Here is a 26,982-nt window from a genome sequence, read left to right as displayed (position 1 = left end):
AAAATGTAAAATCAGCATCCAACATATTTTAAAACCAGTTGGTTATGCTTAAATTCAGGATATTTCAATAAAGCAATCAGAACTGAGACTATGTGTTCAAGGTAGCTCAGCCTCACAGAAATAAACCAATCGTTAAACGGCACTGCGTCATTGCTCAAGGTTTGCGTTTGTACGCCTCCTCATCATATAAAAGCGTCTGGGTGTCTCGCTTCCACAGACCTGTGAGAGTAAGTTTAGAGCAGGTTTCACCTGCTTTACGCATAGCTCCTCAAATGTACAAATGTGAAACATTTTGCAAGGAACGCGCTATTCATTTGACATTCGTTTTTATTATGTGTTGATATTTAACGACTACCATGGAGGTTAATACTACGCTACCAGGGCGCAACTTCATAGACTTGCGCATCTTAACGCAGAAACTTCTCTCTTCGGCGAACCGGTCTCTGTCATTTCTGGACAATGAAACGGAGCACGTCTCCGAAGAGGATTTGGACGTGAATACAAACATCTATTCTAAAGTTTTCGTCACTGTGATATATGTGCTATTGTTTGTAATCGGATGTTTGGGGAACTCGATCACCCTGTACACACTTCTCACGAAAAAATCTCTCCAAAACCTCCAGAGTACGGTGCATTATCACCTGGCGAGTCTGGCCATATCCGACCTGCTCATCTTGATCCTCTGCATGCCCATCGAGTTATACAACTTCATCTGGGTTCATCACCCGTGGGCTTTTGGGGAGGCTGTGTGTAAAGGGTACTACTTTCTGCGGGACGGCTGCTCGTATGCGACGGCGTTCAATATCGCCAGCCTGAGCGTGGAGCGCTTCATGGCCATCTGCCACCCGTTCAAGGCGAAGAGCATCATGTCGCGGAGCCGCACCAAGAAACTCATCAGCGCCATTTGGATCGCGTCTTTTCTCCTGGCTACTCCGATGATTTTCACCATGGGACTGCGACCGGCGAATGATGAATTTATATGCACCACAATCGCGTCCCCGATAACTGCTAACACCGTTATACAGGTGAGCGCGCACAGATCTCTTTCCTTGCCTCACGAGTGGATTATTTCCTTATTTCTGTATTGATTTGGTTATAGTTTGTATTGCGTTGGATGTTTTTTCTTCTTCTTATAATAGCTACTACAAGCAAAAGTGTCTTATCATAAGGAACAACCTGTTGGGTAGCGCCGCTGGTTATAGCCTACCTAATAATTTTGAAAGGAAAATTGTCAACATCCAACACGAATTTCAACATTGTAAATAGTGTGGGCTTAGTTTTTCTTTTCTTTTTTGCTAATAAAAAAAATACTCGTTATTACTTGTTTTATTCTTTATGGAGAGTGTCCCTCCCTCATGGGCAAGATCACGTGACCAGCAGCCTCACAGACTAGGCGTTTACTTTATAGTGCTTTCAGAAAGGTATCAATGCAATTTACTGCACAAAGTATCACTTTATTTCGATGGTCCACTTTAAACGAAAATGTTCAATATCCAACACGAATTTCTACTAGAAATATTAGGCTGATTTAACTGGCAGCAGTTGAACATTGTAAAAAGTGAGCATTCAGATTTTTTTTAAGCAATAGACTCACGTGAGATGAAGACTTCATTCATATCAGTTTAAAAATATGAATAACAATACAAATCTTATTCTTTATGGAGCGGGTTGCTCCCTCATGGGTAAGATCACGTGACCCGCAGCATCACAGCTACAAAAAAAAAAAAAGGATGATGATACTAATAATAATAACTTTTACTTTATATATAAAAAAAAGAATGATGATACTAATAATAATAACTTTTACTTTATAAAAAAAGGATGATGATACTAATAATAATAACTTTTACTTTATATAGGCCTATTGCTTTTCTATGGAAGACTATTTCTGTCACTATTCTGAGAAAAAAAATTAACTCGTAATTGATATCACGCAATTCTGAATTTAGAACCTGCAATTGCAAGTTTATATCACGTAATTTTGAGAACATTTTCAGAATTGTGAGATGTAAATTTGGAATTGCGAGAAAAAAGTTAGAATTGTGAGATAAAAATGATGATACTAATAATGATGATACCTAACTTTAGGTAACTTTGTTAAAGGGATACTTCACCTCTGGAAAGATGAATTTGTATTTAAAATGGGTCATTTATGTAGTAGAAATGTGAAATTATGTAAAGTACAGATACTCAAAAAGTGTACTACTCGAGTAAATGTACTTTGTTACTGTCCCCCGCTAACTATGTCAACTTATTTTACTAACATGAACCAGTGCCAGACACTTCAAATCGAATGAGTGTGAGATGAAAATAAAATGTTCAAACAAGGAGTCAAACGTAAAATTTGACTCCAAGTTGACAAAATGTCAGCAAGTCCAAACATGTTGATTCACTATCACCAGTCCAAACAGAATGAGTGGAAAAATAAAAATGTCTAAACATGCAGTCCTGAACTCCAAAAAAAAAAAAGGAAAAAAAAAGGCAAACAAACAAAAACCAAGCACACTTTTAAATGTGTTAATTTTACCTATTTCTGCGTAAATAAGGATCTGATCCTAAAAAATAACGTTTGCTGGTTTAAACTAATGCAGTGGATTAATTCAGTTGAATTGAAAACAATTTGCTGTGTATTTTATTCTAAACCACAAGAGCAGTGGGTAAATACATTAATATGTATTATGCCCCTTTGATTCTGTTGGAATTGCAAATTAAATGTTGATGTCTTTATTAGTCAAACACATTAAAATGAAGAGCAGCAGGGTCTCTATTGCTTCTGTTGTGAGCACTGATGGTCATGAAAGTCAAAATAAATCAGTGATTTTAATGAATTGAACTACTCAGTTTTTACAACCAATATGACTCTTAAGGGATTTTTTTGTAACAAGTAGGATTTGCTTCAAAATAAGGATTTGCTATCTTATGAAAATGGAATGCACTTGACCGTTCACTAAAGTAAATCCTAATTGCCTGGAAATGGAGACATTATGCTTTGATTCTTGGAAAATTGTTCTTGTAGACCTTAACCTTGTGCCTGCCTTATTCTTTTCTATTACACCAGTGAATCTAATTTAGTCTGGAACACAATCCATTTACAAGGACAGGAGGTCTCCTGCTTGTAACACTCAGCTTTCCATCTTTCTACATTTGAAAAAACAACAACCACAGAGTGAGACTGAAAACGAGAACACCTGTGGAGTAGCATATGAGGCCAAATAATGTATTAAAATTATCCTTAATTTTAAATGGCGTATTACAGCATTCAGTACTTGAAAGGCCTGTGGATAATTGGAACTCACGGCGGAAACAGTCAGTGAGTCACAATCTGAATCACACGGCAAAACGAGAAAAGGAGAATATGAATGCACACCGAAACAGAGGCAAAGCTGCAGAAAAACTGGAGAGAGAGAATAAAGAGCGTATGAATACGAGATGAATCGGTTCTGACAAATTCCATCAGTCGGTGCAGAGTGTGTGTATCATCCTGAGATTCTCCAGTCAAAAGAATGATAGTTGCAATAGCAGCTTATATTGCTACAGGACAAACGGTGTATCATGTTTCAGTCTTGGCAAATTGGATACCACAGAAAACCCCTAGATGTCCTCTTTCATATACAGAAGGTTTCACAATATGAAATACAATACAGTATTATACAAAAATACAAAAAATAGTGCTCTGTGGGACACAAAATGATTGCAGAAAGAAAACAAAAATGGTCTTTTATTGCTTTTTGTGATGTGATATAACCTTGCCACATAAAGTGTAAACTGACATAAATATGTATGTTACTTCGTCTTTCGGTTCAGTAATGGTTTCTTGAATAAGAGCATGGTGCCTTTTTAATGGTTCATCCACTTCTGTTTGTTATTCTGATCTTTCTATTGCAGTCTACACCTGAAAATAATCCAGTACTGCACTTGAAATTATGTGTATACAAATAAAGTGAGACTGTCATAGCAGCAGGCAGAACATGATGTTGGCAAGGATAACTGGCTGATAGTAGATATTGGACTGCCACTTTGTTCTGGCAGCTGTTTAGAGCTCTTCTAGCCATAAAGAGAGGGAGAGATGGACTGTTGAGTTGAAATTTTCATATTCTGACATTTCACCCCTTCATTCAACAGTACAACACCATTCATAAAGCACAGCTTTCTGGGTTCAACAAAACACCTGAAAAAAAAAAAAAACTTTGTTTTAGATAGATTTCACTTCTGAGAGGGAGATTCAATTTGGTAGATAATACTTAGCTATGCTCTGCTGAAACGCTTTTCACAAACAAATTTATTGTAAATGTAAAAACGAACAAAAAAGTATCAGTTTTCACCTAAAAATATGTTTTATTGATAATAATAAGAAATGTTTCTTGAGCAACAAATCAGCATGTTAGAATTATTTTTGAAGGATCATGTGACACTGAAGACTGGAGTAATGATGCAAAAAAAATTAAAATAAAGATAAAATAAAAATAAAACAAATTTTTTTTTGTATTTTTTTACCTTAGTTATTTTAGGTCTGTCAAGTCAATGCATTAACTTGACATATTAATTAAAAACGTTTAATATAATACGTTTTAAAACATTTACTGACTTTACATATTGTTGTATTCTTTTGTTCTGCTTTCTAAACGCTGGCCAGATGTCATTATTCTATTGAGAGTCCTTAGTGTTTAACAGTAAGAAATAAACAAAAACAAATGCGTGTTATTAAAATAAAATATTATCTTTTTTTCTTGCAACCCTGCTGAAATATACATCATAAACCAGCATGTTGGTCCAGGCTGGTTTATACTAGTATAGTGCTGGTATACTGTAGCTGGTGGACCAACATGCTGTTCTCAAACTGAGCTGGTGTAGCAAATCAGCAACCAGCAAAACATATACCTGGACGCTGGATTTTTCAGCAGGAAACCCTTCATCCCTGTCAGGGTTTGAAACACGGAGAGAGATGACGTAAGTTGTAAACACACTTTTATTGAACAATGCAGTTGCGGACACACAGTGGAATGGTAAGTGAGACAGTCTATGGCAAATATGGAGAGTCTTAGCTGAATGATTGATTCCGTGATGTGTATTCAGGTGTGGATCCAGGAGAGGGAGTTGAAGAGAAGGAGCCTTGATGACTGGACTGAGACGAGACGATGGGATCCGAGGAGGAATGCAGGTAAGCTCGGGTAAGTAGCGGGTTAGCATAGGAGAGTGTTCACGGTGGGTCTGTGGTCAAGTAATGACGAGATCAGACAACGGAGGTGAGGTGAATGCTGGGTTATAAAGGGAACTGGTGATGAGTCACAGGTGATGGGAATCAGTAATCAGGGGACTGTGAACGGGTGATTGAAGGAGTGGGAGGAGTCAGTGATGATCTGGGAGGTAATGGAGAGTGATGTGAAGGTGGAATCCTGACAGTACCCCCCCCTCCCGAAGCGGCTCTTGACGCCTGTGAAGGATGCTGTCGGCGGCGAGGTCTACCCCGACCTCTGGGTGCTGGTCGATTGGGATGTTCCTCGTGAAACTGGGAAAGGAGAGTGGGATCCATTACGTCGTCGCGCAGCACCCAAGAACGTTCCTCCGGCCCGTAATCCTCCCAGTCAATGAGGTACTCGAGACGGGGACCTCGCCGCCTGGAGTCCAAGATGGAACGGATCCTATAGATGGGCTCATCCTCCACAGGCACCGGAGGAGGAGGAGGTACGTCAATGGCAGGTGTATCTGAAGGAATAGGAAGGACAGGGTCAACGTAAGGTTTTAACAATGACACATGGAAGGATGGTGAGATGCGATACTGCCTTGGGAGTGTAAGTCTGTAGGTGACCTCGTTCAACTGCCTCTCGATGGGGAAAGGTCCAATGAATCGAGGACTCAGCTTACGACATGGCAACTTGAGACGAATGTCCCTGGTGGACAACCACACCTTCTGCCCAGGCTGATAAGAGGGAGTTGGTAGTCTTCGACGATCAGCCTGGGTCTTGTGTCTCCTTATTGCCTGTTGGAGATGAACGTGAGCTGAGTCCCATACCCCCTCGCTCTGCTGGAACCAGAAGTCGACAGCTGGAACCTCAGATAACTCCCCAGACCAGGGGAACAGAGGAGGTTGGTAACCGAGAATGCATTGGAAGGGAGTAAGACCAGTGGTGCTTTGTCGGAGAGAGTTTTGAGCATACTCAGCCCAGGGAAGATAACGGTTCCAGCTGTCCTGGTACTGGTGGCAGTAGGTCCTTAGGAAGCGACCGATTTCCTGGATCTTGCGCTCAGTCTGGCCATTGGTCTGAGGATGGTATCCGGAAGAGAGACTGACAGTGACCCCGAGGAGCTGAAAGAAGGCACGCCAAACTCTGGAGATGAATTGGGGACCTCTGTCAGAGACGATGTCCTCCGGGATTCCGAAGTTACGAAAGACTCCCTGGAAGAGGGCTTCGGCGGTTTCCAGAGCAGTCGGCAGTCCTGGTAGAGGGATTAATTTACAGCCCTTAGAGAAACGATCAACGACTACAAGTACCGTGGTGAAACCATCAGATGGAGGAAGGTCGGTCATGAAGTCGATACCGATATGGGACCAAGGACGCTGAGGAATCGGAAGGGGCACCAATTTACCCTCTGGCAGTCTCCTCGGGGTGTTGACAATGGCGCAGACTGAACAACCCTTGACGAACCTCGTTACATCCTCGGAGATGGTTGGCCACCAGTACCGTTGACTGAGAAGCGAGAGGGTACGCTTGCTACCCGGATGTCCAGAGCCCGGTACGGAGTGAGCTGAGTCCAGAAGAGGAGTTCTTAGATGTTCCGGTACAAAGATACTCCCTTCTGGACCTCCCGGCGGAGCAGGATGGAGACGGTTTTCTTGGTGGATCTGATTGTCAATGTCCCACACAATCGGACTGAGAAATAAGGCTGGAGGGAGGATAGGCACAGGTTCACTATCTTCGTGAGGGACTTGATGAATTCTGGAAAGAGCATCAGCTCTACAATTCCTGCTGCCTGGACGATATGACACCTTGAAGTCGAATCGAGTGAAGAAGAGGGCCCAACGGGCTTGTCTCGGATTTAGTCTACGAGCTTCTCGTAGATACTCCAGGTTTCGATGATCCGTGATGACCTCAAACGGATGGTTAGCTCCCTCCAGCCAGTGTCTCCATTCCTCCAGGGCTAACTTAATAGCCAGTAGCTCACGATTCCCGATATCGTAGTTTAACTCCGCCGGGGCAAGCTTTTTGGAGAAGAAGGCACATGGATGGAGTACGGAGAGATCCCCCTGCCGCTGAGACAAAACGGCCCCCACTCCTGAGGATGAAGCATCGACTTCCACGATGAATGGTAGATCAGGATTAGGGTGAGTGAGTATTGGAGCAGAAGAGAAGGCTTCCTTGAGCGACTGAAAGGCCTGTAGAGCCGCAGGTGATAAGGACAGAGACTTGGGCCGACCCTTCAGAGCAGTGGTAAGTGGAGAGCTGAGTTGACTGTAATCTTGAATGAAACGTCGATAGAAGTTGGCAAATCCTAGGAAGCGCTGGAGTTCCTTTACAGTAGATGGTAAGGGCCAGTTTAGAATGGTCTCCACCTTCCTCTGGTCCATCTGGATTCCATCTTGGCTGATGATATAACCGAGGAAATGAACAGTAGTGATGTTAAACTCACACTTCTCCAGTTTGAGGAAAAGCTGATGCTCGCGTAGTTTCTGGAGCACTTGAACGACATGATGATGATGTTCAGCCTGGGAAGATGAGTATATAAGTATATCGTCGATGTAGACGATCACGAAGCGATTGAGGAAGGGGCGAAGGATCTCATTCATATACCCCTGGAATACTGCTGGAGCATTTGACAGTCCGAAGGGCATCACCTGATATTCATAGTGACCGGAGGGAGTCACGAAGGCGGTCTTCCATTCATCTCCGTGGCGGATACGGATGAGGTTATAGGCGCTTCGAAGGTCTAACTTGGAGAAGACTTGGGCGCCTCGGAGCTGTTCCAGAGCAGCCGGGACCAGAGGAAGAGGATACCGAAACTTCACTGTCTGAGAGTTAAGCTGACGGTAATCGATGCACGGCCGTAAGCCTCCGTCCTTCTTGGCCACGAAGAAGAAGCTCGAAGCGGCAGGGGAGATAGATGGTCGGATGAACTCTTGCTGTAATGCCTCTTCTACGTACTCCTCCATGGCCTTCTGTTCCGGGATGGACAAAGGATAGATACGGCCCTTAGGTAGAGTTGGATCGGGTAGCAAGTCGATTGCGCAGTCCCATGGTCGATGTGGTGGTAATTTGGTGGCCAGCGCCTTACTAAATACGTCCTGGAACGCCCGGTACTCCACTGGAATTTCATACTGACGTTGAGTCTCAGGGCTCTCCACAGAAGTGGAATGCAGTGACACTTCGGAGACATCAGACGAGGATGGAGGGATAATATCCGAAGACATTTCTGAGGAAGGACTCTCTATTTCAGCGGATGACGGAGAAGGGGTAACCTTGGTGATAGTGACTAGACAGGAAGAATGACAGTCCGAACCCCATTGGAGGATTTCACCGGTCTTCCAGTGGAGATGGGGTTGATGTTGTATTAACCACGGGCGTCCCAGGATGATTTCGGCTGTAGACTCCTCCAGCACCATAAAAGAGATCTCCTCAGTGTGTAAGCATCCAATCTGCAGAGTTAACATGGGAGAACTGTAACGGATTCGACCCCTTCCTAGCGGTTTACCTTGGATGGTATGAATAGCGAGATCGTACTCAAGTCGTTTCTTGTTCAGATTCATCTTCTGGAGACATTGGGAGGAGATGAAGTTTCCCGCGGAACCGGAGTCAATGAGGGCTTGTACGGGGAAACAGAATTTAGGGGTTATTAGATGGACTTGAGTTTTGATAAGATGTTCAACGCTAGGAGGATGGTAGATTGAGCTTACCGCAAGGCGCGGAGGTCGAATGGGGCAGCTGTTGAGTAGATGTTTGTCAGAAGCACAATATAGACAGAGATGGGCTTGCATTCTTCGTTGTCGTTCAGAACGGGTTAGTCGAGAAGAATCAATTTCCATAGGAATAGGTGCTGGAGGAGTAAGATGAGCAGGTTGGGACGCCGGGGGCGGAGGAAGTGCAGTGGGTATATTGACGTCACAAGCAGTTAGTAGTTGAGAGACTCTGATAGTTTTCTGAATGAGCGCTTCTATGCCCATGACGTCATCGTAAACCACGACCAGCTGACGGATCTTCGGAGTTAATCCTTGACGATATGCAGTAATTAAAGCGGGTTCGTTCCATCCACTAGCAGCAGCGAGGGTTCTGAATCGAAGGGAATATTCAGTCACCGAAGAACGGCCTTGTTTTAGATGGAACAGCTGATCGTGGATAGAGAGGGAAGCCACGGACTGTCCAAACACATCCCTAAAGTGTTGAATAAAATCCTTGCATACACGAATGGTCGGAGAATTGGAATTCCAAAGAGATTGAGCCCACTGGAGGGCGGAACCGGTGAGTAACGAGATGATGAAAGCCACGCGGGCGGCGTCATTATGGAATTGTTGTTCATTCATAGTGAAATATAAAGATACCTGGAGGAGGAACCCACTGCAATCCTCCGCCTCGCCGGAGTAAGGCGCTGGTTTGGCCATGGGACTGGAAGAGGCAGTGAACGAAGCAGCGGGTGAATGCGGAAGTGGATCCGGGGATGGACTGGTTGAAGCAGACGCTGATGCGGTGGGCACTGGGTGAGGAACAGCGTCTCGTGTATCCGATTGCATGTTGTTGGTCTGATCTTCTGTCAGGGTTTGAAACACGGAGAGAGATGACGTAAGTTGTAAACACACTTTTATTGAACAATGCAGTTGCGGACACACAGTGGAATGGTAAGTGAGACAGTCTATGGCAAATATGGAGAGTCTTAGCTGAATGATTGATTCCGTGATGTGTATTCAGGTGTGGATCCAGGAGAGGGAGTTGAAGAGAAGGAGCCTTGATGACTGGACTGAGACGAGACGATGGGATCCGAGGAGGAATGCAGGTAAGCTCGGGTAAGTAGCGGGTTAGCATAGGAGAGTGTTCACGGTGGGTCTGTGGTCAAGTAATGACGAGATCAGACAACGGAGGTGAGGTGAATGCTGGGTTATAAAGGGAACTGGTGATGAGTCACAGGTGATGGGAATCAGTAATCAGGGGACTGTGAACGGGTGATTGAAGGAGTGGGAGGAGTCAGTGATGATCTGGGAGGTAATGGAGAGTGATGTGAAGGTGGAATCCTGACAATCCCTTCATTTTGCTCAGTTCTAAGAAAGCCTCTGTAAAATATTTAACGTTATTTAAATAGGATTTATTTGAGACAATGAATATTTGAGATATTTGAGATAATGAATGCAATTGTCTGATGCAACTGTCTCAACAAACATAATATCAAAACTAGGCTGACAACACAAAAATATATATTTGCGCTTAAGAACAACCGGAAATAAATGTAAGATGACACATGTCAGTGAGCTCTGGAATCAGCAAATATAGAGATGACGTGATGTCTCGGTTCACAGTGTACTGACGGGTAGAGAGAGAGACAGACGGTTGTGTAAGATGGGGGCTTTGGTGCATTTTTTGGATTTTTTTGGTAGGCTATGTGCTTTCCAGGCAAGTGTAGGTCAAGACAAATACGCTTAGTAAATAACTGTTTCCTCTGTGCAACAGTTCATTCATGAAGCTATAATTACCGGTACATGTTGTGAAGCATCTGTGACCCTCACATAGATCTGCCAGGGATATTTACTGTCTGCTGTTTCCCTGTCAGCCAGGGAAACAGCAAGGGAGTTTAGCAGCCTGTGTGCTTGAGAGATAATGCTCAATAATGTAAAAGAATAATGTATTGGTTTGAGTAAAGTTAAATTAAATAAATTAGTTCAATCAAATTAACTTTTATGGGGTTTTGAACTTTTTTTCTTTTGAGTTCACAAAACTGACACATTTTAAGTAATCTGATTTATTTAATTGTTTTGAATTTTATTAATTTGTTTCTTTTAATTTAGACTTAAATTGAACTGAAACTGGGCTGGGATTTCTATATCCCAGCATGCTTTGCCACTCGAAAGGGAGAGTAAAGGCTAAAATTATGTGTTAACTTATATTTTTGAGCAAGATTAAGGTAAGATTGGTAAACTCTCTCCCCAAGGTGACGTCATGCAATGCATTGTGGCGGAAAGGAGAATCGTTGGCGCTGTAAGATAGTACCTACTTTTTCGTATTATATTCCGTTTTGTGATACCCAACAATATAAAATACAATGGATAACAGTTTAAATGTTCATTACCAACAAGCAAATTGCACAAATTTGTTGAAAAATGTAACCTGCAACACGGCCTTTAAGTGAGAGATTTAGTAGTGTTTAGTGTTTAGTAGTAATGTCTTGCTGTAATGATGGGGGGGGGTTTTTTGGGGGGGGGGGGGGGGGGGTCGTAACATCATTGTGACGACTGAGCATGAGCTTAGTTTGAGAACAGATATATGTTTTACTCATTCAGTAATTGCTATGGTATGCTACACCAACGCATTGTGTTACCAATTAGCTAGTTTAAGATAGCCAAGTTTCCAGATTACATCATTTTAAGTTAAATGTATCAATTAACTTAAATATTTCAAGTTAAGAGCAAGTAAAATGTATGAGTACAAAATAAAACTCTACCAGTCCTGCTAACTTAAACTTTGAATTTCTTAACTTATAATATAATACAACTGATTACCTCACACTTTTAGAGTTGTGTCAACTTTTTATGTGGTTTACAGTAAGTGAATTTGTGGTGGGAGCGAAAGCGACACAATACTTTCAGTGAACCTGTAAAATGCCAGCCAGTTGCGTTTTGAGTTAATTCTCAGTGGCATTGAGTGGCAAGGTATGCTGTTACTTTTGACCAACATCCTATCCAAAGTGTGAATTACACAGTCCAAGTACTTCAAAGCAATCAACTCTTTACTCCAGACACCTTCACAGACGTCAGGGCAGCAGATACTGACAGGCAGAGAGATGTCTGGCAGATAAAAGAAACCTCAGCCAAGATTTTGAGGACAAGAGTGGAGGAGAGATGGAATTGAGGCCAAAAGAAAGAAGAGAAATGATAACATTCAGACAGTAAATAAGATGACAAGTGTTGACAAGTTTAATCTTTGTCTTACCTTGCATCATGGGCACTAGTCCTGAATGTTTTTAAAGGCCTGAAAGCTCGTCTTTTTCATGCCTCTTCATTTTTGTCACAATTAAAATTACCCAGAGCCACAGTATATATTGCAAGTCACATTTTGACTATACTATATAGGAAATATTGTTAATCCTGCCATGAAATCTTGTTTAAAATGTGGCTCAGCATTTGGTTTTACTCATCACTAACGGAATTAGAGGAAACTGTGTTGGCTTTGTTCTATCCAGATGTATAGCAAGAAGAACCAAATAATTCACAGGCGTAATAATTCGCAGTGTGCTTGAGAAACGCTACAATTTTAAAACTCTTGTGAAGATACAGTATGATGCCATGACCGATGACAAAAAATAGCCGGCACAGCCTGAATGACAGCAGCAGCAAAAGTCATTTCAGAGGAGGAGTAGAGAAGTTATTATATTATAAAGTTACAAAGACAAAGTTTTTCTTTGAAGCAATGCACTGTTCAATCCAATAAAACCAGGGACATGTCAGAAGACAGTAAACATGTTGAACATGTTTTCAGTCACTTTAATGTAAAATCGCCCTGTTTTAAATGCAGAAACACTGGCTCATTTTTGACATTAAGTGTAAGTATTTGAGAAGAGAGAAAATTAAGATTATGAGAAGAACATTGTAATACTTTGAGACAAATTTGCATACATACAAAATACTAATAATTAAACAGTGTGCTGTTAGTAACCATAGAAACCTCACTAATCCAGCCTCAGCCTTAACACACAATGGACATGCTGCTATCTGAAGTGAACAAATATGAATTAGCATTGCTCATAACCCTTAAGGACCACACGTGCAGGTTGCAGCTACACACCACTGGCCAAAGATTTAGCTAATTACTTCATTAGAGTCTCTAAGGGTCATTAATTGGTGAAATCAAACATCGCACGACTTGAACAAATGTGCACAAGGCACAAAGAGCTCATTTGAACTCCAACCTATCACAGTGCTAGTGTTTTATTAACACACACCACTGTGCATGTTGCTCCATTAGTCTATTTATCATGTTTTATAAGAACCTCTCCTCTCTCTCTGTAGTATTTTCATTTGTGGTGTTTTCAGTTTGATGTTGTCGCCTGTTGGGATCAGACTGTGTTGACTGAGGTATAGCTTAGAAAACTATTGATGGTAAAAACAAAAATGAACTGGGAGCTGGTCGGTTTAGCACCTCAAAATGCATTTGCCGCAGTTTTAAAAGTGCTGTGCTGAATAGAGAGAGAATTTGATTATGAGTTCTGCTCAGGTGGTCTCACATTGGACACAAGAAACTAACAGAATAATAACTAATCTGAATTAATTAATCAGAATATTAATCTAACAAACAAGGGAGGAAAAACATTCCAGAAAAATTATAGTCGCCTATTAGTCAATGGAAGCGCTGCATTATAGCTGTAATTTTTTAGATGTTGTTTGACTAGCTGAATTTGAATAAATTGTTGCCTAATAATCTCTCTCAAAACTTTTGTAATCAATTCCACCGAATGTGGTCTCACTTTTTCTTTTTTCTTTTTTAAGAACCATATCAGTAAAGTTAAACTGCTCAATAAATTAAATGTTTTAAATGCAATTCTAATGACCACCATACTAATACAAGTGGTTAAAAATGACCATTTAAATACATGAATGTGTCGCCAATCAATCATATGCAACACGTCGCGATAATATAAAACTCTCCTGATATTAGAGTAACAATTACAGAGGAATAAAAGAAAGCATATGTTGTTACCTTTTGGAGCTTGAAAGGGTTTATTATGAACAGATGTTTTATACCATCATCAATGTCCTCGTCAGAGCTCATTCCCCAGTACATTCAGCATCTGGCTCATATTCACGATTTCAAACATATTCTCTAAACTATCATTTTCAACACATTCAAAATCAATATTTTGATCGCTGACAGCTTCTTCACCAGATCCACCATCAAGTGACAGTGACACTAATATATGATTGCGTTCAGTACTTGCTCTGCAGTAAATCGAGAAATTTCAAGTTTAGCTACTTCCTAATTTTTTGTTTTCTGCCTGCTGTAACTATCATCATTGTGTATCAGACATTGCCACCTTGTTGAATAAAGGTGAATTGCACTTATTTAGTCGTCAAAGATTCTGTAGTGCAGAAAAATGATTGTGGTGCGCCCGGGACTGGCTTACATTTGCAATCTCAATTCAAACACACACGTGATCTTATTCCTAAATGACAATGATTCCGGTATGTCTATTAAACCTTTGAAATTACGATTACAGTGGAATATTTAAACCTGCTTTCACGCTGCCGCTGAGCCAGAGAGAACAGCACTCGTGTAAGCTTTATATTTGACACAGCTTCACAAACCGTTTTTTCAACTAGGCTACAGTATTCTATTGCTATTTCTGTGTTGAAAACATTAAATAATAATGAAAGTATTGGAATAAAAGTTTATAGTCTGGATATGTTGCGGCCAGTAGGGGGCAACTAGTGACTGTTAAAATGTATTTGATATAGGCCTATCACTGAATCACTCATTCTAAGAGATTGGTTCAAAAACTGGACGAAATAAGTCTTCATTCATTATTTTCAAAATTATTTTTTACATAATAAATATATTTAAATTGAATTAAAAAAAACATTTCAGACATTTATATTTGGTTGTCTTATGTTTTGTTTTCAGAATCTTGGGAGAACAGTAATCTCGGTTCTAAAAAACAAACAAACAAACAAACAAACAAACAAACAAACAAACAAACAGACAGATTATCAGAGTCAATAGAGTCATAAATGAACCTTAAAACAATATATAATATATATAGACTATATATATTATATATTCTTTTAAGGTTCATTTATGACCTTATCATATATATAATATAGTAGTACTAGTACAGTTTCTAATATTAAAATATACAGTTTACAGACTGTAACATCTTACAAACTATGATGAAGTCTTTATATGCATTAACAAGGATTTCAGGACAATTTTAATGCATTATAAATTTATAATGGAGGATCCTGAAATGTTTTATTATTTAAAACATCCAGTGTGTGAAGTTCTGCAACCATGCCCTCAACCTCTAGGATTTTGAAGAGTCGTTAAACTTGTTGTATTCTCCCTGAGTACTTTACACTCTATTGAGAAAAAAAACAACCTTTTGCAACCTTTTGAAAAAACAACTGAATTAGAAATTTGACTTTTTGTGATGTCTGCTTTACTTATCCGTCACAATAATGTGTTTGGACAATAATGTGTATTTCTCATAAAATGTACATCAATAATACCATAATTTGCTGTTTATTTAATTTATCAGGGTTTCATGAAATTATTTGGATATTTTTTTCTATTGTTCTACAGCCCTAATTATTTTAGTTTCCTAAATATGTTTTTATGAAACACAATTATGTTTGGAACATTAAAGGGGTGGTTGATAAATGTCACTTTTCTAACTTTAGTTAGTGTGTAATGTTGCTGTTTGAGCATAAACAAAATCTGCAAAGTTACGACGCTCAAAGTTCAAAGCAAAGGGAGATATTTGCTTTTAAAGAAATCGTTTTTTTTTTAAGCTGCACTGTGTAGGAATTACTCCCATCTAGTGGTAAAATTGTATATGACTAACTGAATATTACTTTCTAGCCCCTCCCATTCCGAGGGCTTTTTAACTCCTACGGTGGCCGTATTATTTCAAATCTGCCGGCAGTCGCGAGTAATACCCCCCTCGCATTCGTCACGGTGCCACTGAGTGTAAAAACGCGAAAGGCGAAGCTTGAATTTCCAGGTATGTCCCTCTTTGGCTAATGTATTTTCAAGATGGAGGTGCAACATGGCTTCCCCCATTCGAGCAGCTCACCCGTATGTATTATAAATGGCAGATTCTACGCTTACGAGAATACTTGATTAGTTGGTCGAAGTAATTATACATTAATGAGCACATATCATTTTGAAAGAGCAAAGTGGTTTTTGCTAAGAATCAACTTAAAAAAATACACAGTTTAGCTTTAAGGACTACAACAAACGGCTGGTAGGAACTACACAACATTCCTCCCGGGTTAGTGACATCACTAACCCTAACATTTACATAAACCCCGCCCCCAGGAACGTGATTTATAGATTATAGAGATTAACTTATTGCTGATGCTAGAATATGCTAATCAAGGACTAGAAAATAACTACACATAAGCTACATAAATTCATCAACTAACCATTCAGAAATGTCCTGTTGCTTCTACGTGTTGTCACTTCTTGAATCTCTCCATTATTGTCTGACTCAGGTTTGAATATAAACATTGAAATTTTCAGTGCATGTCTGTATGAGGTAAAATGACACAAGCTCTTGAAGCTCCGCCCCCTGTGCTGGGAGAAGCAGCTCATTTACATTTAAAGGAACAGACACAAAACGGTGCGTTTTTTGCTCACCCTCAAAAAGTGGCAACTATAACATGCTACTGTATATAAAAATATCTGTGGGGTATTTTGAGCTAAAACTTCACAAACACACTCTGGGGACATCAGATACTTATTTTACATCTTGTAAAAAGGGCATTATACCACCCCTTTTTAAGACATGATCATGCTGTTCTGCTGCTTCAGTGTCCAGACGAAATACAAGCACAGTGAGCATCTTCAGTCAAGGTGTAGATAATCCACGCAGGACTGCAGGAACCTGAGAACAGGCTCCTTGACAAGCAGACACTTGAGCGGAATTTGATTTGCCACATGATTTGTTTGTTTATTCGAGAGTGCATATGCACTGCGCCTAAGTGAGATGTACCTGCTGGAAAGCTTTGATGGAGAAATAATACTGGAATGTCATTTTCCTGGTCATTCTAGACACAGCTTGAATTCATATACAGAGCAGACCGACCTGAGTCAACAATGAGGGCATATTTGATTAATAATTAAACATGAGTCACAACAACAAGCATATAAAACTTTGCACATACCTGTAGGTAAATGAGTCCTGCACTGAAATATGTGGTCAGTGTCACTCCATTATACCAACTCTGTCATTCAGATAAATTTGAACTGTCTCAAAAAAAAACTTTTGGCCATTTTATAAGGTGGTTGAAAACTTTGAAATAGCCTCTGTGGTTTCCATGGAGATAGGGTCTTTACAGGGGAGTTTAAAATAATTGGTCTGAGCAATCACAGCATAACATTTAATCTATGATAGCTGGGAAATCAATCCATATAAAAGCACAACGTTTTACTAGATACATGTTTGCCTTGATCAATTATGCTGGATCTGGCCTTTGCATATTACTGAACTCAACCAAAGAATCCCTAAAGAAATGACATTCGTTTGCCAATGTACCCATAGGTTCTTTACATAATGCAGACCGAAATCATACTTTTGCTTCTGTTTGTGTGTCTTCATAAACACACAAAGGATTCTTCTCTGCATTCTCATTTTTGCTCAGTGGGAGTACTGATCTTGCAAACATGATTAGTAAGACAGCCTGCAGTTACATAATACATAAATAATTATCCCATTAAGGTTCATAAAGCCACACAACTTAAAAATGCTTATATAAAAAGTGTTTTAAAATGATGAGGTAAGATGCAGCATGAATCAGACATACTTTTCATGTACTGCTTTTCGTCTAATATATATTAGTAGGCATCTTTAACTTTAATTTTGGATATATTGAACTGTATGTGTCTACTGTTATATCAATTGTCATTATAATTGCATTATACTGGTCTCATCTTGTACGCTTTAACAGTTTTAACATGTCTGACTTTCCTCATTAAAGACAAGAAATTCCTATCCTCTGTGGGGCAGTCGTGGCCTAATGGTTAGAGTCAGACTTGTAACTCGAAGGTTGCGGGTTCAATTCTTAATACCGGCAGGAAAATGTAGGTGGGGGGAGTGAATGAACAGCGATCTCTTCCACCCTCAAAACCCACGACTGAGGTTCCCTTGAGCAAGGCACCTAACCTAAATCGCTCCCCGGGAACCACAGCAAATGGCTGCTTTCTGCTCCGGGTGTGTGTGTGTGTGTACACCACTCACTGCTCCAAATGTGTGTGTGTACTAACGTGGGTGGGTTAAATGCAGAGGACAAATTCCAAGTATTGATTACCATACTTGGCTTTCATGTCACAACATAGAAACCATGCGAACAACGTAGAAACCAGAACTAATATTAATTATGACCAAATAAAGTCCACTTTTCAGGGCACTTTCAAGTGAGGGGAACTAAATATGTAACCAGTCATGCTTAGGCAGGTATGCAGGCAGGTGCAAAAATAATAATAATTCTGTTCGTTTGCAACACACAGCTATGTTGCACCCAAATCCTCTTACCAGTGACCTCATAAAGTAATGTTTAAAAAAAAAAAGTGTTTGCTTTAGTCCTGTTTAGATTTAATTAATAGCTCTGGTTCAACCTTGCAGTAACCAGCCAAAAAAATATTTTTTTTCCCCCCATGTTCAGTTTTAACATCTCTGACTTTCCTCATTAAAAGACTAAATATTCACATCTTCTTTCCCTTCAATGGTTTTTTGATATGTTCCTTCTGATCTCTTTTATGTTTCTCAGTCTGGAAGGAACAGTTCTGGACTCTTAAACTCCAGTCATCTGTTCAACACCAATTTAACATGACTGCCTAAACCAACTCTATGTTCTTCTAAATTAGTGCTGAGGAGTATTTCAATAGTCTTGGCTTAATCTCGTTTTTTTTCATGCAGTGCAGATTGTCAGATCACATGAGATTAACTTGCTTTGGCAACAGCAAAAAAAAAAAAAAAAGGAAAAAGGAAAGGAACAAAAGACCAGTTTAATGACAGATCTAGGAATGTGACCAGTTCAAGAAAAGAGCCCCGCATACCTTGCAATAATAATTGTGCGTGTCTGTGTGTGTTTGTGCTTGTTTATATGGTTTAATAGGACACAAATATGTACAATGACATACGTATTACACTGGTATATGTAAACGTGATTTATTGGGACATTTCTTGAGTACTTGTAATTAAAATGGCTTAAAAGCATATTTTTTATAAATAAATAAAATGCAGAAAGGTTTCTGTGATGGGTAGGTTCAGGGACTTTACCCAACTAGGTTTAGGGGTAGTCATTGCGTCAAACAAAAAATCATCATAAAAGTCAAAGCCTACTTATTCCCTCTTTTTCCTTTGTTCCCTATAACTCCTCAAGGTGAATGCCTTCTTGTCCTTTGTGGTTCCCATGGCACTGATCTCCACATTAAATGGAATCATAGCCAGTCAGCTGCTGCGCATGTTTCGGGAGTCTGCCCAGGACAATCGCATCTGTATCATCGGAGGCAACGCTACCATGCTTAGTGTCGCTGTTGAACCCAACCGTGCCCAATCAATGCGCCATGGAGTCATGGTGCTGCGTGAGTACCTTTATGTTTTTTCAAGTGTACAATATAATATTATAAATAAATTTACAATGTATGCATACAATCAGTAGTATACAGGAGTCAAACACGGAATATATTAAATAAGATAAACTTTTGAGGTGGTGGACTTCCAACAGTGGTACTGTCACAATTCCCTATAAGGACTCTTATTTTGATATTCTTTCATCTTGTTTTGGCTGTGTTCAGTTCCTCTGCATTTAGTTCATGTTTCCTTAGTTACTCATTGTTTCATAGATTAGTGGCTCATCATCTTGTGTATTTAAACCCTCAGTCTTTGTCTGTTCTTGGTCTTGTGTTGAAGTTCCGTGCTGTTTTTTCTCTGTAACGTTCCTGGTGTTTACTAAATGTGTTTTCATCATTCACTGTTTGCTTCACGATCAAGCAGCACAACAGTTTTAGAAATTGATAATAATAAGAAATGTTTCTTGAGCAGCAAATCAGCATATTCGAATGATTTCTAAAAGATCATGTGACACTGATGCTGAAAGTTCAGCTTTGCCATCACAGGAATACATTACATTTTAAAATATATTCAAATACAAAACAGTTATTTTAAATTGAAAAATTGATCGACCCCAAACTTTTGAATAGTATTGTATATCTTAAAGTTGTGCAACAGCCAGACTTAAATCTAATTGGCTGAGCAGGATTCCAATACAATCCAATAAGGGAGAATCCAAGTGTGTGCATTCAATTATTTTCACATAATATGACATGAAGCAACTGTTACCATGGTCCCTTGACAGCTTGGACAAGTAAAAGTTAAAAATGATGTTTAATACAATATCTGGAAGTTCTTTGCCTCCACTTTGTGCAATAAAATAGTTTATGCCTGCCTAGCCACGTTCTATGTTTTAGTGGTGGTGGTTTTGCTGGGAATCTGTCAATCAATTAAATTGGAAACCTCCACAGACTACTACAAAACATCCACACCTGCAGGTCTTCACTGTCTATGAGCTACAGCTTCAATTTACCCCTATTATAGAGATTATGTTGAAACCTTGGCTTGAACAAACACTTGCCATCTGGTTTCATTCTGTAGGAGAATGTATGTTTGTGTGTGTGTGTGTGTGTGTGTGTGCTTATTATCATGACAAGTGTTGTGCAGAGTCCCACTGAGTGTATTGATCAATGAACAGAATGTTAATAAGAGTCTGGTTCTCATTTAATCCAATGCAGTCTCTCTGGTTGAATATGACCATAAACTCTTCAAAGTGAAACAGTGAAAAGCATTTTATTTATATATAATACAGGGACAAGGCTGAGTCACAAACAACTCCTATTATAAAGCTCAGAATACACGGCAGGGCTCAGTACACTGTTTTGTTTTTATAAACAGCTATTTTCTCTACACTTGTATATATATATTTTTTTTTAAATTACAGGCAATGGAAAATGTGTGCAATGAAAATGATGTTTGCTCACACAGCACTTTCAGTGATTTTTATCCCGTTGTTTGGATTTAGAAAATGTTTCGTGCTGCTCTAACAAGGCGGGATGATTTGAAAGACGGGATCTAAAAATATGTACAGTCACAGCAATTTAATTTAATTTACAAAGTCCTTTAAGTCACTTAAACAGGAAGAACATGTATTTTTCCATTAGAGATGCAGTTGAGATATGTACACCGGGGAAGAATCCAGAGTTAGGTTGTTTTGCCAGTTGACTGCAGCCTCCATTAAAGGGTCAGTGTACCGGTGTAAGACTTTTGACTGTTCTCACAGCAGCTTTCAGCACCATGGGGGAGACAATCATTACCGTTCATTTAATTTACTGCATCATAAGAGACAGTTTGATGTGATTTTCTGCCAGAAGCCCCTTAAGGGTACTAAGTGTAACCTGAATAATTTAATGGACTGAGGCTGAGGGAATTACACGACATGAAATGCAGGATTTCATGACAAAATGCAGTTACACTGCAATGCATTTCAAACACAAAAAGACAAAAGCAAATGGCTTTATATCGTCAATGAAATATATAGTCATCCCTTCCTTCCCTTGAGATAAAGAAGTGTGTCAATTGTATTGAATGTGCAAATCTTAAAATTATATAAAAAAAACTGAACTTGTATTTCAGAACTATTTTACATTATTACTGCTCTTCTCTCTCCAGTCTGGTCATTTTCGCGTCATTTTCGATGAAGCTTCTCCTTCCGAAATACGAAATGTGCTGTGATTGGTTAGCTGACCCAGTGGGTTGTGATTGGCAGCGCTTAGCGTGTGTTCGGGAAATATCCCACCCCTCCATAACTCCGAGCTCTACTCTAGTGTAAATAAAGGATGGCAGCAATTTCAAACCAATTCAAGCTTTATTCAGACCCTGACACTGTTATTGTTAACAAACAAGAGGATCATCCAGAACGGATTTCAAGCATGGACTTTCCAAGCACAGATTTCACAGGACGTTTAAGAGTTGTAAATACGAGGTTATCCACCATTCATGTTGTAGTGCAAATGAGACGGTCGTTGTAGTTCTTGAAAAGTGGATTACCATATATTAAATAAAATATATCCCTTTGGAGAGGACTTTGAGCTTTGTAACCTTGCAGATATTCTTTTTGCTCAAACAGCAACATTACACACTAACTAAAGTTAAACAAAGTGGAAAAGCATAATAGTACCCGTTTAAGAGTTTGTTTTCCCAACTGAAATGCATGTTCGGTCACACTTGACCTAATTTCAAACAATCATTTCCACATACCATTATTGGTTGTTCACCTTCTATCCTCACCATTTCCGATCATGCACTGATAGATCTAGCAGAGTTTGTCATTAAACACTTCATCTGTCACTGTGACAGCGTGAGTGGGTGAGGTCATCCATGGTTGATGTAAGAGCCTGCAAATTGCCGACTAAAAGACTCATTTAGGCAAATCTGCAGAGGGCACTTTCTTGTGGCCGGCAGGTTCATACAGGGTCAGAGAGTGTTGGCAGCACTTTTATCCATTCTTCTCAATTTATCTAACGTTGGCTCCACTCGCTTCTACGGCAACTGAATTTGAATTCGTGCTGTTAAAATTCAGAAACAGAATTACTCGCTTTCATTCTTGAACTGGATCCAAAGCAGGCACTTAGTGAGACATCTCGAGAAGTCAAGTTCTTCAAAGTTATGGTGATGTTCTGTATTTTATAATGAAAGAGAGAAAGATATTGTTTTGTAGGCTAGTGGGGTTTAGGGCCATACAACCACAGCACCTTCTATACAAAACTCCATGTTAGTGTAGTCAACAAAAAATAAGTGCTCATCGGTGTTGTTATTGTTAACTGAAACTATATCTAGTAAAAATCTTTTTTCTTTTTTCTTGAAATAAAGCTGAAATCAAATTAAATAAAATATTAGATGAAAAAGTATAAATGTTGTCTTTGAACCTAACTAAAATAAATAAAAGTTGAAGGACTAATATACTAAAAATGAAAAAAAAAAAAGTCAAAAGCACATCCAAATTATAAAAAGCACATAAAAGTTAACTTATACTTAAGTTAAATATAAAAGTAAAAAATACTGTCAATAAATATTAAAATAGTATATAAATAATATAAAAATAACAGTGGTGCTCAGTCAAATGTGGATAAAATGTGGGGAGAATTATCAAGCAAAATATCGCCATATAAATTGTAATTTATATTTTACCTTTTCCATCTATTGTCATGGTCTGGACATTTTGTCTTCATTATGAATAGAGTCTACTGGTTTTACTGTTATATTTATTTGCCTAATTCGTTCTAAAAGTGTCACTTACCATGGAAAAGTATGTGTCACATATACAGTTGCTTGGTTTCGGCTCATTCTTATTGATGTTGTAGTGTTGTGTACTCAGGAACAAGCAGAAGACTCAGAAGATGAAATCCAAACAACACTTTAATAATAACACTCAATAATCAGCTAACAGGCAGGGAAACTCACATTAACACAACAGTAGGTATTACGGGGACCGGACAAAGGAGTGCAGGAGAAGGAACAACTTAAGTAGTGAACACAACGAGGACTTACTTAACACGGCTGATGCACATGAACTAATAATGACGGTAACCAAGGAGACGGAGAAGTAGCAGGAAAATGAACAAAGAAACATGTGACAGATGAAAACACAATGAAAGTCCATGAACAAAACTAAACTGAACATGACAGATGTCAAGTTATGTTTAATGTTGTTAAGATATAGCATTTTTTCCAATACTTTTTAGGGGAATTTCACCGCTGAGGGCACATCTCTTGCCGTATCATCTCAGTGACTTTGTATTTAAAAATTACAAATGTCCTGAAGGATGGGATCTGACTGTAGGACAGCATTTAGGAGAGACGAAGTCAAACAACAAGACAGACAGACAGACAGTATGGATTCACTTTTGTAAGAGAGAGTGAAAGAGAAAAGATCTATTCTCATTGGCTTGCAATGTGATTAGTGCTCATCTTGACCCCGTGCAAGACCTGTGACAGGAAGTGTTGCTCTGACTGAGAAGAGGAAGTACCATCTCTGGTCCTTTTCAAATGCTAATAATTGCTTCGCATAAGATATTACACACCATTTTGTATAATTTGCTGTTTCTCTCACAAATATTATATACACAAGCTACATGAATAATTCAAGTTTGTTAGTCTTAATCTTCTAAATGAGACTGACCCCACCAAAGAATTAAAGCGGGTTGGGGGCACAATTTAATGGACAAAGTACTCAATAGCATTGCCTAATTACCATATTCACAACCTAAAATAATAGAACTAATTAGGTCTTAGCATGGCACCGGGTAACATTTTTGTCATTTGTGAATGTATTTATGCATCTACTGATTTCAAATGAAAACAACACATAGGCCTACTGGTATACAGAGACATGAGATAGTAAAGCAACCCGGTCACACTAAATGCGTCTCTATAGCAGGCATTGTGTTTATCGTGCAATTTATACGCGAAAATTAGTTTTCACGTGCATGGGTAGGTTTAGGGTAGGTTTAGTAGTGGTGTGGGGTGCGTGTGTATAAAACATTTGGTTAGGATTAGTAGTGTGGGGTGCGTGTGTGTCACATGCAATTAATTGCGTATCAAATGCACGTGAAAACTGCGTATCATTATGCACGTAAAAACTCATTTTCGCGTATAAATTGCATGATAAACACAATAGAGACACATTTTCATGAGATCAGGCTGAGTTAAGCTTTTTTTTCTTCTTCACTCGGCTCCTGAGACACACTAAAAATGCAGCATTATTGTGTTGGCAACCAATGTGTTTGTATGCTGTACACATTTATTTATTTCGACAGCGCTGTCTGAAGAAGTCCATGTTTGTGCTGCTGTGTAGAAGCCTAATCCTCTTCTGTGCGATCTGTCGTTGATCTGTATTTATGTTTCTTTATAAGTCCAAAGCTATTGTGAGGAGTGGGATCAGCCGGGCTTTGAGAATAAAGACTGACTGACTATTGAAAAACAAACATATATCACATATCATGCGTGTACCCAAATGACTTCATTTAGCTTTTCATTTCAAAGCTAATCAGACAAAAGTGTATTCATGATTGAATTGCTCTGCACCAACATTGTCCTGACACATTAATGTTTCAGATATAGGGTGACTTACTCGTTTACTGCTCCATTAGTGATAAGATAAGGAGATAGACAGGTGGAATGAGGAGAAAATGAAATTAATCAAAGAAAACAAGATCATTTAGAGTGGCGGTGAGGAATTTGAATTAACCGCAGTCAAAGTGTTACAGACAAAATGCCTAGAGCAGTCGACATTGCAGTGCAGTGGGCTGTAATGAGCAGAGGAGCATTTACAATAATATTACATTATCAAAAGAAAAAGTTTATAATGTACTGGGGGCAGAGACCTCTGATAAGCAAATTTTGCTCTTGTAATTATTATACTGTTCAATATTTTCATGTTACTGAATAAATGATCAAAAGAAAGGGCAACACTTACACCATGATTGCTGATGGTGGAAACCCCCGATAACTGAGACAGATTTTCAAAAGAAACAAGTTGAGACTATGCAACATTTATCTGTCTCCAGCCTCCCTCTCTGGGGCTTTATCTTTTAATTGCTTCTAGTCTCAAATAAGGAAAAACAAATTCGATTTGGGTAACTAGAAAAACCATGGGCAAGATTTAATCGTTCAAGAAAAGCAGATCAAAACAGAAGGTCTGTTGTTGATATAATTCACAAAAGCGGAGGTTATATGAGTCAGCATTTCAAAGGGAAGAGGAATCCCTCCATAAATCTCTCTCCTTCGGGGACACACACACACACACACACACACACACACACACACACACACACACACACACACACACACACACACACACACACACACACACACACACACACACACACACAGCCATTTAAATCACCATCTGTGTGACAAATGGGTGACTAGTTTGATCCAGAAAATTTTTTATGGCTGTGTTTTTAGCACTTCTCTGTTTGGCACCGAGAGATAAACAATACGTGGAACTGAATGGATTTGCTTAAAACTGATTTGAAATCACCTACAAAGCTGATATTCTCCATAGTTCTTGTAAATACTGTAAGAACAAATTATTTGCTATTTCGCTGCACCAAATAATGGAATAGAATGTACAGTAATTATGTCAAAATTCCAGACAAAATTCCAGTTTTGGGAAGTAAAAGTAATGATGCTGACGCTAATAACATTTTCAGTAACATGAATGTGCTCATATATACCGTTAAGTCAGAAACATGTGATCAGTTTGCCCTAAACGGTTCATTCTCGTGTATTGGTTTGTTCAGGAGGTTTATGTCAATGGACAGGTTAAAAATGTATCCCCCAATTTTTACTAAACATTATAGTTTCAAAGTAGCTTCCACAACACTGCACTAATGTTTAATTGTACCGTAGGGCCAACTAAAACTCAACCAAAGTTAAACTCTTTATTAAAAAAAAAAAATATATATATATTATATATATTAATTAACACACGTTTGTAGAACACTGCCTCTTGAATGACCAAGGTCATTACAGGTTATTTTTTTCACACTAAACGTGGAACTTGAGGCCCACTCAGAGAAACCATTCACTCACCTAATCTTCAGACCAAGTCTGCAAAACGTCTCTGGTTACGTATGTAACCTTAGTTCCCTGAGAGGGAACGAAACGCTGCGTTTACGCTGTGGGAACACCTCCGAGTGTTGCGTCATGAAGCACGTGTATAATCAGTCCAATGAATGAGCAAGACGTCATAGGTGACGTCATAGACCAGGAAACTATAAAGCACCCCTGAACGCAGTGCGTGTTAGCTTCTGATAAGCCCGAAGCAAGTCGATCTGGGCATGCAAGAAGTATGGCAGGGAACTAAGGTTACATACGTAACCAGAGACGTTCCCTATCAATGGAACTCCCGCTGCGTTTACGCTGTGGGAACCCTATACCCACTACGACATAATGACAACTGCCTGTTCTGTGTGAAGTCCTGCGCACACTAAGAAGCGAGCAACCTCGCCTCAGGAG

The 26,982-nt window shown here is 39.3% G+C and overlaps 1 protein-coding gene across 1 annotated transcript in view; it reads left to right on the top strand.

Annotated features, from left to right (window-relative positions):
- The first annotated feature begins 202 nt into the window (after positions 1-202).
- ntsr1 (neurotensin receptor 1 (high affinity)) overlaps positions 203-26,982 on the top strand; it is a 38,607-nt gene continuing 11,827 nt past the window's right edge. The window contains exons 1-2 of the mRNA XM_079587444.1: positions 203-1,025; positions 19,289-19,490. Coding sequence (XP_079443570.1) covers positions 357-1,025; positions 19,289-19,490 — 871 coding nt within the window. The 5' untranslated portion in view covers positions 203-356. The remainder of the gene's footprint in view (positions 1,026-19,288; positions 19,491-26,982) is intronic.

This window comes from Phoxinus phoxinus (assembly GCF_949152265.1).
Source record: "Phoxinus phoxinus genome assembly, chromosome: 18".
NCBI classification, from domain to species: Eukaryota; Metazoa; Chordata; class Actinopteri; order Cypriniformes; family Leuciscidae; genus Phoxinus; species Phoxinus phoxinus.
This window is presented reverse-complemented; position numbering and strand designations above follow the sequence as displayed.